General features: G+C 37.7%; 1 protein-coding gene across 2 annotated transcripts in view; it reads left to right on the forward strand.

The window, feature by feature from the left end:
- The window catches only part of WDR70 (WD repeat domain 70), a 358,039-nt gene that overhangs the window by 84,123 nt on the left and 256,009 nt on the right, over positions 1-17,907 (forward strand). For both annotated transcript variants that reach the window (XM_049862618.1, XM_049862622.1), the window contains one exon: positions 4,200-4,333. In XM_049862618.1, the coding sequence (XP_049718575.1) occupies positions 4,200-4,333 (134 nt within the window). The remainder of the gene's footprint in view (positions 1-4,199; positions 4,334-17,907) is intronic.

Raw genomic sequence — 17,907 nt, forward strand, 5'->3', positions numbered from 1 at the left:
TCCTGGAGAGCTCTATATATTAGCCTTTTGAGTTCTTTATCAGGTAGTTCCATTGCCTTATATTCCTCTGGAAGGTTTTCTGGTTCTTTGTTTCAGTCTCTTGCTGGAGCCAAATTGTCCTATTTCTTTATGTGATTTGATACTTACCGTTGTCTCTAAGGCATCAAGAAGTTATACTTCTTTAGTGTGTGTTTGTTTACTGTATCCTGAATTTTTGTTTTGTTTTGATATATCCAATTAAGCTGGGGTGTGTGCTACTGGTCGCTAATCTGGCCACGTTGAATCTGTCATCTCTTGTCTCCAGGTGGGTGGAACATCTACTAGGTATGTGAACACGGGATTCTGTTCACTGTTCTTGTGGGGCTGCCGAGGATGTAGGTGGCATTTTTTAGTGAGGCGATGTATCTGTCCTAGTGGTCACCTGGCCATAGGTGCAGGGGATGTTCTCCCTAGTTGTTGAATTGGGCATCGTGTGTGTGTTCTGCCATTTGCGAGATGGTTGAGGCAAAGGTTTCTGGGTTGTTGGTCACCGAGAGTGTGGTACGGAGACTCTCACTCACAGTCCTGGGCGGGCAGGGTTGCATGAGGGTGTTGGGAGCAAGTACAAGTCTCTAGTTGCAGTGGGGGAGCAATGTGGGTATGAGGCAGGGAGATGTCAGCTGCCCCCGGGTGCCTGGTTGGAGGGCATGCCCCTGTCTGTTACAGAGTGTGGTGGGGGTGGGTATTGAAGCTGGTCTTTGGGCACCTGGTGCCATTGGCTGGAGGGATTAGGGGGCAGCACTGGTCCTGAGGCCCCTGTTGTGGGTGTCTAAATGGAGTGAGCGATATTGCTGGGACTCAGGCCCCTGGCGTAGGTGGTTTTTCATATCCTTTTGGTGGCTGATGCTTGATGTATACAGGCAGCGATAGAGAGCGTGATGCTTAGAACACTAGCATTGAAAACCTCACTTTGTCATTTTGCTATAGAATTTGCCATCTTCTGCCCTTACCTAGAAACACAGTCGATTTTGCAAAGTAGTTGGTTATTCTTTATTTCTTTTTTTAGTTTTTCATTAAAAAATTTATACACAATTTTTTTTGTGACATTGGTTGCAATCCTCGCAATGTGTCAGCATTCTTCCCCTTACCTTTTCTACCTGGGTTCTCCATGTCCATTTGTCCAATCTTCCTGTCCCTTCCTGCTTTTTTTTTTTGTGCTTTAGGTGAAAGTTTACAGAGCAAATTAGTTTCTCATTAAACAACTAATACATAAATTGTTTTGTGACATTGGTTGCGAGCCCCGCAATGTGTCAACACTCTCCCCTTTTCAACCTTGGGTTCCGCATTTCCATTTGTTCAATTTTCCTGTCCCTTCCTGCCTTCTTGTCTTTGTTTTTGGGCTGATGTTCCCATTTAGTTTCATATACATCATTGAACTATATGTGTTATTGTTTGTTTTATGGGCCCGTCTAATCTTTGACTGAAGAGTGAACTTTAGGAGTGACTTCAGTATTGAGTTTAAAGGGTGTCTGGCAGCCATATTCTCAGGGTTTCTTCAGTCTCTGTCAGACCAGTAAGTCTGGTGTTTTTTTGGGAGTTCGAATTTTGTTCTGTGTTTGTTACCCACTCTGTCTGGGACCCTCTATTGTGATCCCTGTCAGAGCAGTAGGTGGTGGTAGTGGGGTACCATCTAGTTGTACTGAACTCATTCTGGTGGAGGCTCTGGTAGTTATGGTCCATTAATCCTTTGGACTAATCTTTCCCTTGTATCTTTGGTTTTCTTCATTCTCCTTTGCTTCAGACTGAGTGAGACCAGTAGATGTATATTAGATGGCTGCACGCAAGCTTTTAAGACCCCAGACACTACTCACCAAAGTACGATGTAGATCATTTTCTTTATAAACTATGTTATGCCCATTGAGTGAGATGTCCCCTGAGACCATGTTCTCCAGCCCTCAGCCCAGTAACTTGGTGCCTCAAGGAGTTTGGATGTGTTTACGAAGCTTCTATGACTTTGCCTTGGTCAAGTGTGGCTGACTTCACCAGTACTGTATACTGTCTTACTCTTCACCAAAGTTACCACTTATCTATTGTCTGGGTAATGTTTTTCACTCCCTACCCCTCTCCTCCCTCCTAACCATCAAAGATGCTTTCTTTCTGCATGTAAACCTTTTCATGTGTTTTTATAATAGTTGTTTCATACAGTATGTCTTTTTGTGATTGACTTATTTCACTCTGCGTAATGTCCTCCAGATTCATCTATGTTGTGAGATGTTTTACAGATTATCGTTGCTCTTTATTGTTGCATAGTATTCCATTTGTATGTATGTGCCATAGTTTGTTTATCCATTCATCTACTGCTGGTCTTCCTGCCTTATTATCTTTACTTTTGGGTGGGAGTTGCCCATTTGGTCTCGCATACTTGATTGAACTAAGAAGTATGTTCCTCATGTGTGTTGTTGTTTGTTTTATAGGCTTGTCTAATCTTTGGCTGAAAGGTGGACTTTGGGAGTGGCTTCAGTTCTGAGTTAGCAGGGTTTCTGCGGCCATAGTCTTGGGGGTTCCGCCAGTCTCTGTCAGACCAGCAAGTCTGGTCTTTTTTTTGAGAAATTGATTTTTGTCCTATATTTTTCTCCTGCTCTACCCGGGACCCCCTCTTGTGATCCCTGTCAGAGCAGTTGATATTGTTCTTTCTTGAATGAGGGGAATTTATCTCATATATGTCAGACTGGGTTGTTGTTTCATGTTGTATTAAGTTTTCTTTTTTAGTCCTCCTTCCTTCCTTTAAACACATAGGAATGCCTGTTTTGTGCCAGGCACTGTTCTGGGCACAGATGTGGTCATTTTCCATGGGAAGTTTTACTCTCTGGAAGGGAGGGACAGGCATAGAACAGCCAAACCACAAAAGAATATGTAATTTCAAATTGTATTATAGCGAGGTGAACACTGGTGGGCTTAGCCTTAGCAGGAGGAGAAACACTTGTTTAAATGTAAAAAGAGGGACGAAGGAAAAAGTGAGCATAAAAGGACTAAGTTCTTAACACATTTAGAGTACATATCTAATTTAAACATACAATAAGTTATTAATTCTATTTTTATATAATTCCCTTATATTCTGAAATCAGTGTTTGTAGGTAGTATAGTGAAAGCTGTGAAAGCCAGAACTCGATAGGACTGCCTTGTTTTCTTGGGCCTTGCAAGTTTTCTACCTTTGACAGGGTACAGTCTTAACACTTTTTTATTTCCCTCTTTTAGAGGAAAATATTTGCGTTTTCCTTTTCTGACAGGTCTCCGCCTTACATAGCTTCTGGCTTTCACAGATTTTACTGTAATTGAAATGAATGTAAGTGACTTTTGTCACTATGTAATTTTAATTACATCAATTATAGTACATTTAATTACACTTAAGTCTGTATATTAAGAGAACTGATTTATACTGATTTATATAAAACTTTGATCCTTTTATTGTCTCATATACATGGTAATCATGTTAAATATTCCTACCGGAATTCTTTTCTTCTGATAGAGCAGTATATCCAGGGACTTCCTGTTTTGACAGAATGTTAAATGTAGCTCAAGGACAGTGAGTTGCAGGTTGAGTATTCACACAAGAATTGGACCTAGAAAAGTTTACAGGAAAAGACAATATTTTATGGAACCCGTATAAGTGATATTACAATGTGGTTAGTCACTTATGAATTCATCTGAGTCAGTTAGACACAGGCATATGATAACAATGCCTAATTTGTTAAATAGGTTTCTTGTAGCGCCTCTTTGGTGTTCCTCATTTTGGTGATTTTAGGTTTATATTGTCTTTATTCAGTTATAGTGAAGCTGTCTTAAAAGGTGTCCTCAAGATTGTTCATCGAAAAAGCAAAAATATTTGTGAGATTTCTACTAATATACAAAGACAACTTAGTATATCATATGCAGTTGCAATGGTAGCTATTCTGAGTACATGTTTGATATGTTTGGACAAAGCTGACAATTAAAAACATGTTTCTTTTCTTTATTTCAAAAGAACTAATGCTCATAATAAAAAAAGTCAAATTATATAGAAAGTGCTGTCCAATCTCACTTTTCAGAAGTAACAACATTCAGGTGGTCTGTACTTCCAATGCCTATAAGATAGGGCATGGAGCTAAAGAAAGGAAATGGGGGTATTTTAGACTATAAGTGGCTCTTATCCAATTAATTTATTTTGCTTTTTTTTAAACCAGGTTTCTGCTTTGGGTCTAGACCCCTCAGGTGCTCGTTTGGTGAGTGGAGGATATGACTATGATGTCAAGTTTTGGGATTTTGCTGGAATGGACGCTTCTTTTAAAGCATTCCGATCCCTTCAGCCCTGTGAGTGGTATGTATTGAGCAACTCAGTGTCTTTATATTTGAAGATAGAGTGCTTAGGTCATTTGATTCCATGTATAATAATTGTCTTAGGCTGTGTTCTCTAGTGGAGCAAAAGCAGTGAAGTGTATATATATATATATATATATATTGATGTTTTTCTTGTTAGGTGCTGTCGAGTCTCTTTCTCTCTCTCTCTATAAATATATATATATATAGAGATTCATTACAAGGAAATGACTCACACAGTTGTGTAGACTAGCTAGTCCAAAATTCTTGGGTCAGGCAGCAGGCTAGAGGCTTCTCCTGACTCATGTGGTTGTAGGGGCTGATGAACCCAAAAGTCTGCAGGTCAGGGACAGGCTGCTGGCTCAAGTCCCAAGAATTGAAGGTCAGAGGATGACAAGATGGATGTAGGATTGAGAGAGGAGGAGAGATAGAAAGCAACTTTTGCCAGAACATCCGTATATATTGGATGCTAGCTACACCCCCAAGAAAACTCCCCTTCCAACTGATTTGCTCTTCACATCAGATCACAGAATGGAGGATGATTACGTAATACCTGCCAAACCATTGAGAATCATGAGCTAGCCAAGTTGACACATAACATTAATCATCCTATGATTTACAATAAAATGCAATAAGTATGCTGCCATCATTATTCAAATAGAAGTTAAATGAATCTTAAATTTCTTTCCTTGAGTCTCATTAACCTGTTCTAAAGGCATTTTCTATCTTTTGTTGGTTTTTAAAATATTGTCATTTAGAAATTATTACCTTACCGAGTTTATTTGAAAACACTCCAATAAATGCTGTGTGATATTACTTATGTGGGAATGATTTATGTTATGCCAATACCCAGGTGCTAATCCATGCTGCACTACCTGGAAGTGGCCAGGCAGCAGTATATCAGAAAGGGCTTACATGTTGCTGCCACAAGCCAACTCCCTGTCTCTGTCTTTGAATATGTGTGACCTTTTAGCATATTGGATATCAAAAATGGGTTTTTATTAATGAAACTGGTGTCTTGTTAATTTGCATAATGTATGGTAAAAGTGAGCATTCATCGATGACATTTAAAAGTATTCAAGATATGTAGATTACTTGAGATTACCTAGAGCCAATTTTTTAGTCTTGTGTGAATGAGGTTTAAGAACTAGTTAGGTCTGTATCCTGAACCCTTAGGGATGATGTTTTATGCTAAACCCAGTGTTCACCTGTGAAGCGTGGATTCTGTCAACCATATGGGGGGAAGTTCTTGTCTCTGGACAATTGTTTGCTTCCAGCCATCCTTTTATACAAGTGATGGTTGGAACACCTTAAAAGGCTGAAATTTTTCCCAAGCCTGCAGAACAGGTCATATGATTGTTTTTGCCTACTTACTAATAAACGTTTTGATAATAAATGTCTGAATTGAATTAGAATTGGATCTGAGACCTCAAATTTCTCTTGTAGCTAAAGTTATCTAGCAGAAGAGCCTATTAATGGTAGATGACTAAAGTGACTCAGGTCACTTGGCCACAGAAATCATATTAATTTGTAAATTTGAAAGTCATGACTCTTGAACCATCTTTCTTAAAGATTTGTGTATTCCCTAAATAAATATAGCAGACTTCTGATCAGTTAGAGGGAAAAACATCTTAAAGCTGAGTATCTTCAACGATGGCTATATATACAATAGTTTGTGTGATTTAAAATATCAACATATTGTGTTAAATTAGTATGATGACCTCTTAACAATTTACTTAAAATATGTCGTTATATCCCCTTTTCCTCACATAAGCTTTTATCTCCTTCATGGTTAAATTGTCACATCCTTATACATAATAGTGAGCCCTGTGGCACAGTGTTTAAAAGCTGTGGCTGCTAACCAGAAAGTCGGCAACGTGAATCCACCAGCCACTCCTTGGAAACCCTGTGGGCTAGTTCTGCTCTGTCCTGTCAGGTTGCTATGAGCAGGAATTGACTTGACAGCAATGTTTTTTTTTTTTTTTTTTTCCCGTTATGCGTAATAGTGAGCTACCAACGGGTAGATGGAAAGAAACAGAATTCTTGACAATCCTTATAAAATTCGTACTAATTTGGATATGATGTGAATGTTACTCATTTACATCATGGGAACTATCTTAATTTCAGCTATTATTAGCCCGTAATCTCCAAATAATGTCTATTTTTGATGAAAATGATTATTTGGGACTCAATATGTTTTGTTTTGGTATCTCTATTTATATGTAATTCACTTTTTATTGTGAAAAATTTTAAACATTGAGAAAAGTAGATGGATTAGCATAATAACTGTCTACCCCTTACCTATATTTGACAGTTATAAACATTCGTTGTATTTGCTTTACCTAGTTTTTTAAATTGTTGAACTATTTGAGAGTAAGTTATAAACAGATGCAACTTTTATCCCTAAATACTTCTGTGTGTATCTTTAAAAAAGATGGACATTTTCCTGTTTAAACATAGTTCCATGATTACGTCTAACAAAGTTATTAAGAATTCTTTAATATTTGTTGATACCTAGTCTATATTTAGATTTTCCCATTTATCCTCAAAATATATTTTTTAAATAATTTATTTTTGTTGTTGAAAATATACACAGCAAAACACTCACCAATTTGAGCTCTTACATGTATGTTTCAGTGACATTCATTACATTCCTCAGGTTACGCAACCATTTTCACCCTCCTTTTCTTAGTTGTTCCTCCTCCGTTAACATAAGCTCACTGCCCCGTAAGGTTCGTATGTAATCTTCCAAGTTGCTGTTGTCCCTTTGTAGATAGATCTTAAAAGAGCATAATGCTCAAGGCAGGCCTTTTTTTACTAGTTAAGCTAGACTATTGTTTGGTGTTAAGAAGACTTTAGGGGGTATTTTTGGTTAAAGTTTTACAGACCACCTCAGGGACATAATTTCAGGGGTTCATCTAGCTCCCATGGCTCCAGAAAGTCTGGAGTCCACGAGAATTTGAAATTCTGTTTGGCATTTTCCTCCTTTTGATCAGGATCCTTCTATAGAATCTTTGGTTAAAATGTTCAGTAATGTTAGCTGGGCACTATGCAGTTGTTCTACTCTCATGGCAAGGAGACAATGCCTTATGAAGGCAATTAGCTACACCTTCCATTTCATCCTCCAGTTCCTGACTCTCCTTCTTCCTCTGTTGCTTCAGGCAAATAGAGGCCAATTGTTGTGCCTTGAAATGCCAAGCTTTTAAGACCCCAGGCACTACTCAATGAACTTTGAGGTAGAACAAAAGTACTAAACATGTTATTAGGCCAGTTGAATGTGATGTCCCATGAAACCATGACCCTAAACCTCCAAAGCAAGGAACCAAATTCCATGAGGTGTTTATAAATAAGCAGCCTCAGCAGCTACTCTTTTTTTTTTTTATCATTATTATAAATATATCTGTCACACAACTTTTGCCAATTCAACTTTTTACAGATATACAATTTATTGACAGCAATTATAATAATCTGCCGCACAACCCTACCCTTAATCAATGCGATTTTTCTATCACTGTAAAATCGAAACTCGATACTTCATAAGTGCTTTCTCCCTTCCTCCTGCCCTTGGTAACCACTCATAAACTTCCGTCTCTATACATTTGTCTGTTATTGTCTTTTTATGTAAGCGAAGTCATATAATATTTGTTCTCTCGTGATTGACTTATTTTATGTGGCATAGTATCGTCAATCTCCATCCATATTGTAGCATGTATCAAGACTTCATGTCTCCTACTGGCTTCATAGTATTCCATTGTATGTATGTACCACATTTTGTTTATCCATTCATCTGTTGATGGGCATTTATTTAGGTTTTTCCACCTTTTGGCTATTGTGAGTAGTGCTACAATGAACATTGGTATACAAGTATCACTTTGAGCCTCTGCTTTCAAAACTTTTGGGTGTATGCCGAGTATGGGCTGGGTATATGTCTTTTACTGGGTCACATGGTTCAGTAGCCCTCCCCACCCCCGCCAGCATTTGCAGGTTCGCTTTCCACAGTTTCAGTTATCTTCGGTCAACTACAGTTTGAAAATGTTAAATAAGTAGTGAGATGAAATTTCATGCCTTCCTGCTCCATCCTGCCTGGGGGCTACCTTCACATAACTTTTACTACAGATTATTGTTATAATTGCTCTATTTTATGATTAGCTATTGTTATTAATCTCTTACTGTGCCTGATTTATAAGTTAAACCTTGTCAGAAGTACGTTATGTATAGGTCAAAACAGAGTATATATAAGGTTTGGTACTATCTGCAGTTTCAGGCATCCACAGGGGATCTTGGAACATATACCGCACAGATAAGGGGGGACTACTGCAGTTCTGTCTTTAGTTTTTTGAGGAACCGCCGCACTCTTTTCCACAGTGGCTATATCATTTTGCATCCTGAACATCAATGGTTAAATGTTCCAATTTCCACACATCCTTGCCCACATTTGTTATTTATTTATTTGTTAATATTAGCCATCCTAGTTGGAGGGAAATAGTTTCTCATTGTGGTTTTGGTTTTCATCTATCTGATGGCCAATGACGTTAAGCATCTTTTCATGTGTTTGGTGGCCATTTGAATGTCTTCTTTGGTGAAATGTCTATTTAAGTCCTTTGCCCATTTTATGATTGGGTTATTTGTCTTTATGTTATTAAGTTGTTGAAGTTTTATATATATTTTGGTTATTACATTCTTATCTGATTTATGGTTTCTGAAGATATTCTACCCGTTGGTAGCTTGCCTTTTCACTTTTCTGGTCAAGTCTTTTGATGAACAAGTTTTAATGTTTATGAGGTCTCATTTATTTATTTTGTCTTTTGCTGTTTGTGATTTTGTTATTATATTAGATAATCCATTGTTAAAAGCCAGGGCTGACAGTGTTGCCCCTGCATTTTCTTCTAAGAATTTTATGGTTTTAGCTTGCACATTTAGGTCCTTAATCCATTTTGAATTTGTTTTTGTGTATGCTGTGAGGCACAGATCCTGTTTTCTGCTTGTGGAAATCCAGTTTTCCCAGCATGATTTATTGAAGAGACTCTTCTTTCCCCATTGAATGAACTTAGCACCCTTGTCAAAAATCAGTTGATCATAGATGTGTGGGTTTATTTCTGGACTTTCAGTTCTATTCCATTGGTCTATGTGTTTGTTCTTACACCAGTACAAGTCTGTTTTGACTACTATAGCTGTGTAATATGTTTTAAAATCAGGAAGTGTGAGTCCGACTTTATTCTTCTCTTTCAACATCGCTTTAGCTGTTTGGGGCCTCTTGCCATTCCATATAAAGTTGAGGATTGGTTTTTCTGAAGAATGTTGAAATTTTGAATGGGATTGCATTTAGTCTATATATTGCTTTGGTATATACTCAAGGTCATGTTTTGGCTCTCGTGGACTTGCTCTGATTTTCTTCAATTTCAGCTTGAACTTGCATATGAGCAATTGGTGGTCTGTTCCATAGTCAGCCCTTGGCCTTGTTCTGACTGATGATATTGAGCTTTTCCATTGCCTCTTTCCACAGATGTAGTCAATTTGATTTCTGTGTGTTCCATCTGGTGAGGTCCATGTGTATAGTCGCTGTTTATGTTGGTGAAAGAAGGTATTTGCAATGAAGAAGTCGTTGGTCTTGCAAAATTCAATCACTCGATCTCCGGCATTGTTTCTGTCACCAAGGCCATGTTTTCCAACTACTGCTCTTTCTTCTTTGTTTCCAACTTTCGCATTCGATTCGCAAATCAGAGCAACTCCGTGAGAGCCAAAATATGACCTTGAGTATATCCCACCTGAATTTAGAGACTATCTCAAGAATAGATTTGATGTATTGAACACTGGTGACTGAAGACCAGATGAGTTGTGGAATGACATCAAGGACATCATCCATGAAGAAAACAAGAGGTCACTGAAAAGACAGGAAAGGAAAAAAAGACCAAGGTGGATGTCAGAAGAGACTCTGAAACTTGCCCTTGAGCGTCGAGCAGCTAAAGCAAAAGGAAGAATTGATGAAGTAAAAGAACTGAACGGAAGATTTCAAAGGGCCTCTCGAGAATACAAAACAAGTATTACAATGACATGTGCAAAGAGCTGGAGATGGAAAACCAAAAGGGAAGAACACGCTCGGCATTTCTCAAGCTGAAAGAACTGAAGAAAAAATTCAAGCCCCAAGTTGCAATAGTGAAGGATTCCGTGGAGAAAATATTAAATGACGCAGGAAACATCAAAAGAAGATGAAAGGAATACACAGAGTCATTATACCAAAAAGAATTAGTTGATATTCAACCATTTCAAGAGGTGGCATATGATCAGGAACCAATGGTACTGAAGGAAGAAGTCCAAGTAGCTCTGAAGGCACTGGCAAAAAAGAAGGCTCCAGGAATTGATGGAATATCAATGGAGATGTTTGAACAAATAGATGCAGCGCTGGAGGTGCTCACTTGTCTATGCCAAGAAATATGGAAGACAGCTTCCTGGCCAACTGATGGAAGAGATCCATATTTATGCCTATTCCCAAAAAAGGTGATCCAACCGAATGTGGAAATTATAGAACAATGTCATTAATATCACATGCAAGCAAAATTTTGCTGAAGATCATTCAAAAACGGCTGCAGCAGTATATCGACAGGGAACTGCCAGAAATTCAGGCCAGTTTCAGAAGAGGACGTGGAACCAGGGATATCATTGCTGATGTCAGATGGATCCTGGCTGAAAGCAGAGAATACCAGAAGGATGTTTACTTGTGTTTTATTGATTATGCAAAGGCATTTGACTGTGTGGATTATAACAAACTATGGATAACACTGCGAAGAATGGGAATTCCAGAACACTTAATTGTGCTCACGAGGAACCTTTACGTAGATCAAGAGGCAATTGTTCGGACAGAACAAGGGGATACTGATTGGTTTAAAGTCAGGAAAGGTGTGCGTCAGGTTTGTATTCTTTCACCATACCTATTTAATCTGTATGCAGAACAAATAATCTGAGAAGCTGGACTATATGAAGAAGAACGGGGCATCAGGATTGGAGGAAGACTCATTAACAACGTGTGTCATGCAGATGACACAATTTTGCTTGCTGAAAGTGAAGACGACTTGAAGCACTTACTAATGAAGATCAAAGACCACAGCCTTCAGTATGGATTACACCTCAACATAAAGAAAACAAAAATCCTCACAACTGGACCAATGAGCAACATCATGATAAATGGAGAAAAGATTGAAGTTGTCAAGGATTTCATTTTCCTTGGATCCACAATCAACAGCCATGGAAGCAGCAGTCGAGAAATCAAAAGACGCATTGCATTGGGCAAACCTGCTGCAAAGGACCTCTTCAAAGCGTTGAAGAGCAAAGATGTCACCCTGAAGACTAAGGTTTGCCTGACCCAAGCCTTGGTATTTTCAATAGCATCATATGCATGTGAAAGCTGGACAATGAATAAGGAAGCAGTGTTTTATAATTTTCATTTTATAAGTCTTTCATATCCCCTGGCAAATTTATCCCTTGGTATTTTATTCTCTTAGATGCTGTCGTAAATGGTATTGTTTCTCTAATTTCCCTTTAAGATTTCTCATCGTGTAGGAACTCAACTGATTATTATTTGTTGACCTCGTACCCTGCAGCTTTGCTAAGTTCCTCTATTAGCTCTAGAAGTTTTCTTGTGGTCTTTTTTTTATATACAATCATATCATCTGTGAATAGAGATGATTTTACTTCTTCTTTTCCAATCTGGACACTTTTATTTGTTTTTCTTGTCCTTTGCTCTGGCAAGGTCTCTATTCTCTTTGCCAAACATCTTAATTAATCAAGGTATACATAAGTATGTTCTCATACAGAAATAAAGCCACTACAGATAAAGTTAAACTCCCTTTATCATTTCCCTTTTAGTTGCCTTCCAGGTGTTACCACTGTTTTTATTGTGAGGTATGTTCTTTGAGCTTTTTTTCCAAGCAGTTACCAACAAATATATGCTCCTATCAAAAAACAGTAAATACTATATTTGTTTTCATAAATCATATCAGTTATTATTCCACAATATATATTTTTCCACTTAATAATATTCTTTGGAGTTTTTCAATAATAGCATATGTATACTATTATATTCTTTTAAAGTGTATGTTTGGCATAGTATAACATAAGTTGCTCCCCGTAGTTCATAGTTCTGGAACTTTAGCAGGCATCAGAACCATTAGTGTGTATTGTGGGGCCCCACCCTTAGAGTTTCTGATTCAGTAAGTATAGGGTGAGTCCTGAGAATTTTCATTTCAAGTGAGTTCGTAGATGATGCTCGTGATGCTGGTCTAAGGACCACACTTTGAGAACCGCTGCATTGAGCTATTCAGTTGTGGCCACTTTTTTCACTGTTAAGAAAGAACTGATGAAATGATTATCTCTGTACCTCACATGTGTAAATTGAGGATTTCTCAAGAGCAGATGGCAGGAAGTAGAATGTCTTGTGTATATAAAATTTTTGACGTTGTCAAATTGCCCTCCTTTTTCGATTATCCATTTTTATAAAGTGGCAAATGGATTTATCACTGGGAGACAAGGAGACAACATAACTACAGGTTTTGCTGTCTGTGTGTGAACTGAATGACAGATGCACAGTGACCAATCACCAACAGACTTTGGAAGCAGTGACGTGATTGGCTGCTGATCATGATGCGCAGCAATTTTCATAGCGATTTTTGGACTGAGGAGACAGCAGCAAAGTTTGTAGTTTATGCAGTTACTCACAGTTAGTATACCATGGTAGCTAAAATGTGAACCATGTTTTTGGAGGCCTGGTATTATCTGATGAATCTGTGATAACTGAAATTCATGCATATGAGAACCATGCAAAGCTAGGACTGCCAGTATTTGGCATGAGATGGATGGAAAACAATACAAAGCAAAAAACAGACAGACATCTCACTGGGACGTATAGACTGAAACAATTTTTTAATTGTGGAAAATAAATTATATCCCTCTACCCTAGTCTTCTGGTCTGCCATCAGATTAACAAGTTAATGATTAGTTTGGAGATTTGTAAGCCATATGTTTTGCATAAATTTCTGAAAGGTAATTTAGTCAACTAGTTGTTGTTTAGTCACACGTGACACAATTTTATACACAGTAAGTATTGATTTAAGTGATTGTATATTATATTCAGTTTTGAAGACAATTATTTGCAGTTTTAGATGGTTTTCAGCAGTTTGTTAATCATTTGTATCAAATGTTAACAACCTTTTTAAGTGTATGAATTCTACTATTTTTTTTTACCAATTTATCTTGCTTTAAAATTATTATTATTATTTGGCTTATGTTAAAATAAATTTCCATTTCTGAAATCCACCAAGTAGTCATTATTGAAGACAAGACTGTTTTCAGTCATGCACTATAGAGACAGTCTTCCCAAAGCCATGTTGTGAGTGCACATTTACTAGAATTGCTCAAAAAATTTTTTTTTTTTTTATGAGTAGCATTCAGTGTGAAGTCAAGTATCTCTGCAGAGGAACTTCTGAAACTTTGGCACTTTGCGACAGTTTTCCAAATGGGGTTCATAGGCATATCCTTAGGGGTTCCTGAATTGTTTTCATTAACTTAAAATTTTTTATCTTTTTCATTTTGATAATCACTTAGCCTGACGTTAATGCCTGCCTTTATTTACCTTAGTGTTTAAAATCATTCGACCTCAAAAAAGTGCACATTTAACTACTTTTAGTTTCCGTGCCTAATAAGAAAGGAGCAGAAACATGTTTCGTAAATAAATGATGCATTGGCACCAAATGAAAGCCTGTTTTGTCATAAAATGTCTTAGGAACAAAGTTTGCACAGTAGTTCTAACAGAAAATCGGTGGACGAATTGAGTCATCACTGGAACACAGTAAAATAAGAATGTGCTAGGACAGGCAATTCCATATCCATTAACTTGTTGATCTGATGGCAGACTAGAGTACTAGGGTAGAAGGATATAATTTATTTGTTTCACAGTAAATTGTTTCATTCTATTTGATGATGTTTGAGCAAACAGCATGGTCTTAGATTAAAATTTATGTGAATTTTATTTGTTGTTTTGTTAATATTTACCTTTAAAAATCACTTAACTGAGACATAATTTACATACCCTAAAATTTACATATTTAATTACTATTTAATACTTTTTAGTAGATTTACAGAGTTGTGTACCCATCACCACAATCTAATTGTAGAACATTTCCGTCACCCCAGAAAGAAACCTCGTTCCCATTTGTAGCCACTCCTAATTTGCATGCCCAGTCCTGTCCTAAGCAACTACTAATCCACTTACTGTGTTTTTTGGACATTTCATGTAAGTGGAGTTGTACAATACATGGCCTCTTGTGTCTGACTCCTGTCACTTAATGCTTTTGAGATTGTGCTGTGTTGTAGCACATGTCAGTACTTTGTTCCTTTTTATGATCAAATAATAATCCATTGTATGAATAGGGACACCCTGATAGCATAGTGGTTAAGACCTACGGCTGCTAACCAAAAGGCTTGGCAGGTTGAATCCACCAGGCATTCCTTGGAAACTCTATGGGGCAGTTCTACTCTGTTCTGTAGGGTCCCAATGAGTTGGAATCGACTTGACGGCAACGGGTTTGGTTTGGTATGAATATAGCGCGTGTTGTTTGCCCATTCACCAGTTGGTAGACATTAGGGTTGTTTCCACTTTTTTGGGTATTGTGAACAATGCTGCCATGCACATTTGTGTACAAGTATCTATGTGGATATATGTTTTTATTTCTCTTGTATGGCTATGTAGGGGTGGAGTTGCTAGGTCATATGGTAAATTTTTGTTGAACATTAAGAAACTAATGCACTGTTATCTGAAGTGACTGTACCATTGTATATATCCACGAGCAATACATAAGGGTTCCAATTTCTCTACATTCTCACCCGCAGTTTTTATTGTCTTTTGATTATAGCCATTCCTGTGAGTGATGGGAAACCCTGGTGGCATAGTGGTTAAGTGCTACGGCTGCTAACCAAAAAGTCAGCAGTTTGAATCCACCAGGCACTCCTTGGAAACTCTATGGGGCAGTTCTACTCTGTCCTGTAGGGTCGCTAGGAGTTGGAATCGACTCGACAGCAATGGTTTTTTTGGGTGGACGTGAAGTGGTTCATGTTTCCTTTAAATTTATTTTGATTTTGCAGTTGTATAAGAGTTGTAAATACAAGTAGCCTGTTATATGTTCATACCCAGTTAAATAATATTGTTAAAAAATAATAAAAAGCTTGGAAAAAGCAATATATACTATTGGTTTGTGTATGTATAAAATATTCCTGGAAGGATAAACAAGAAACTCGTAATACTGGTTGTGAGGAAAAGAACTAGATGTCTGGGGGACTAAGATGGGAAGAAAATGTATTATAAATATCATATTATCCAAAACCAAATATGACTAAAATTTATTGAGCCTGGCCGAGTTCTTTATATCAGTTAATTCTCGTAACTATAGGACAGAGTAGAACTGCCCCATAGAGTTTCCAAGGATTCGAACTGCTGACGTTTTGGTGAACAGCTGAGCTTTTAACCATTGCACCACCAGGGCTTATATCATAAGTATCTTTATATCCCCATTTTACTGATGTACAAGTGGAGGCTTAGGAAAATTAATTAGCTAGTCCAAGATCTCATACTAAGTTACAGAGTTGTTTATGTGCTATTGGCATGAATGTAAACATTCTAACTGTAGAACCTACACCATTAACCACTATGTTATACGTAGGCAAAGAGGGATTTGAAACCAGTTAGAAAAAAGTGTCATCAGACACAGTCAAGGATATGTGTGTTTGCCTAAATTCATTTATCTATAAGCCTTACTCACTGAAGACTTTATTCATTGCCCATGTTAGAAAACTGAGTATTCCATTTTATCTTTTAGGGAAAGTTTTTTCATTAGTTTACAGATGGTATTTATAGAAACCAAACCAAACCCAATGCCACTGAGTCAATTCTGACTCATAGCGACCCTAGAGGACAGAGTAGAACTGCCCCATAGAGTTTCCAAGGAGCGCCTGGCAGATGCGAACTGCCCACCCTTTGGTTAGCAGCCGTAGCACTTAACCACTACGCCACCAGGGTTTCCGGTATTTATATAGCATAGTTTTATTCATTTAAACATTATTGTGTGAGGGATTAGTGGCAGGAATTCATGTTTTAAATGTGCTGTTCTTCCAGGCATTTAGGCTTTGTTTTGTTTTCTGGGTTAGTAGTTAATTCTGAAAAGAAACCGAAGATAGATAAAGATTACTTTTGCAAAATTGGACATATGATTTGTGTGTGAGCTGATAGTTCAGTGCAGCAGGGATATATAAAAATTGCAGTAATCATGTCGTTGTAATTATCTCTTTTCTTCTAGATAAGAGCTCATTAATTGCATCCAGATTAATGACAAGGCATTTTTAACTGTACTTTTTATAACTAATTAGTGAATTGGTGGACTTGTTTTATAAGGTTGCTTATTAATATTATTTTCTAAATTATCAGATTTTGCAACTTCTAGTTAGTAACTATGCAGTAATGAATCACTTTATATAAAAAAAAAAAAAAAAAAAAGTTTGACTTTTTTCCTTGGTTCCTGAGAGATAACCCTCATAATTTCCTGAATAATTGAGGTGCTTTTATTACCTAAAATTTTCAGAGCATACCTGAAGGTTTATGCTAATGAGTAGGGACTGGTCAGACCAGAAAGACCACCCGCCCTTAGGAGGCATGATTTATCCCATCATACATATGCAATGAGGCCTCAATCATGGCTGCATAATGAAGTCAATAAAATTCTGAACACAGCGGCTCCAAGAGCTTCCTGGTTGACAAAGGAGGATGATGCACCCTCTTTGGGACATGAGAGCTTTGCATTGGGAACCGTCCCAGACCTTGCCCATGTATCTCTTATGATGATCATGATTCATTTCCTTTAGCTATAATAAATCTGTAATCGTAAGTATAGTATATTCTGTGAGTTCTGTGAGTTGTTCCAGTGAATTTTTGAACCCAAAGGAGTAATGGGAGCCAGCAGGTGAAAGTGGGGAGCCCGAGGAGGTCCCTGAGCTTGCAGCTGGCACCCTGAAGGGGTAGTAGAAAAACCCTAAATTTGCAGCCAGCAGGCCAGAAGTAAGGGTGTTTGTTGTGTGGACCTCCGACTTTGTGGCTGGTGTCTGCCTGTTTTTGCAGTCTGAAGGCAGTGTCCTTTTAATTTGTAAGCTATGATCTAGTTCTGGGTGGCTAGGGGCAGAGGGAGAGGGAGTGCCGTGTGGGCAGCTGGTGTCAGAGATGATTAAGAATGGAAAAGTGGGGGTTTGATTAATCTTCACTTTTTGAGGATTGGATTTATGTTGCGTCTTATCCAGAAAGTAACCATTAGGCCATATGTGATGTTTTTCCCGTAGATATCACTGATCATTAGCATTGATTAGGACCTACTTGAAAAGCAAACTAGAATATCAGCTCTATCTAGCTACTTCAATTTTGTGTCTTTTGTATAACAAGTTTTTGTTATGAGAAACCTGTACCAATCTTCAATATCACCAATAGGAAAATTGGAGGCTAAGATGCCGCAGTTGTAAAATTCGTGGGCTAATCAGATCATAAGTCCT

The sequence above is a fragment of the Elephas maximus genome, chromosome 2 (assembly GCF_024166365.1).
Source record: "Elephas maximus indicus isolate mEleMax1 chromosome 2, mEleMax1 primary haplotype, whole genome shotgun sequence".
NCBI lineage: Eukaryota > Metazoa > Chordata > Mammalia > Proboscidea > Elephantidae > Elephas > Elephas maximus.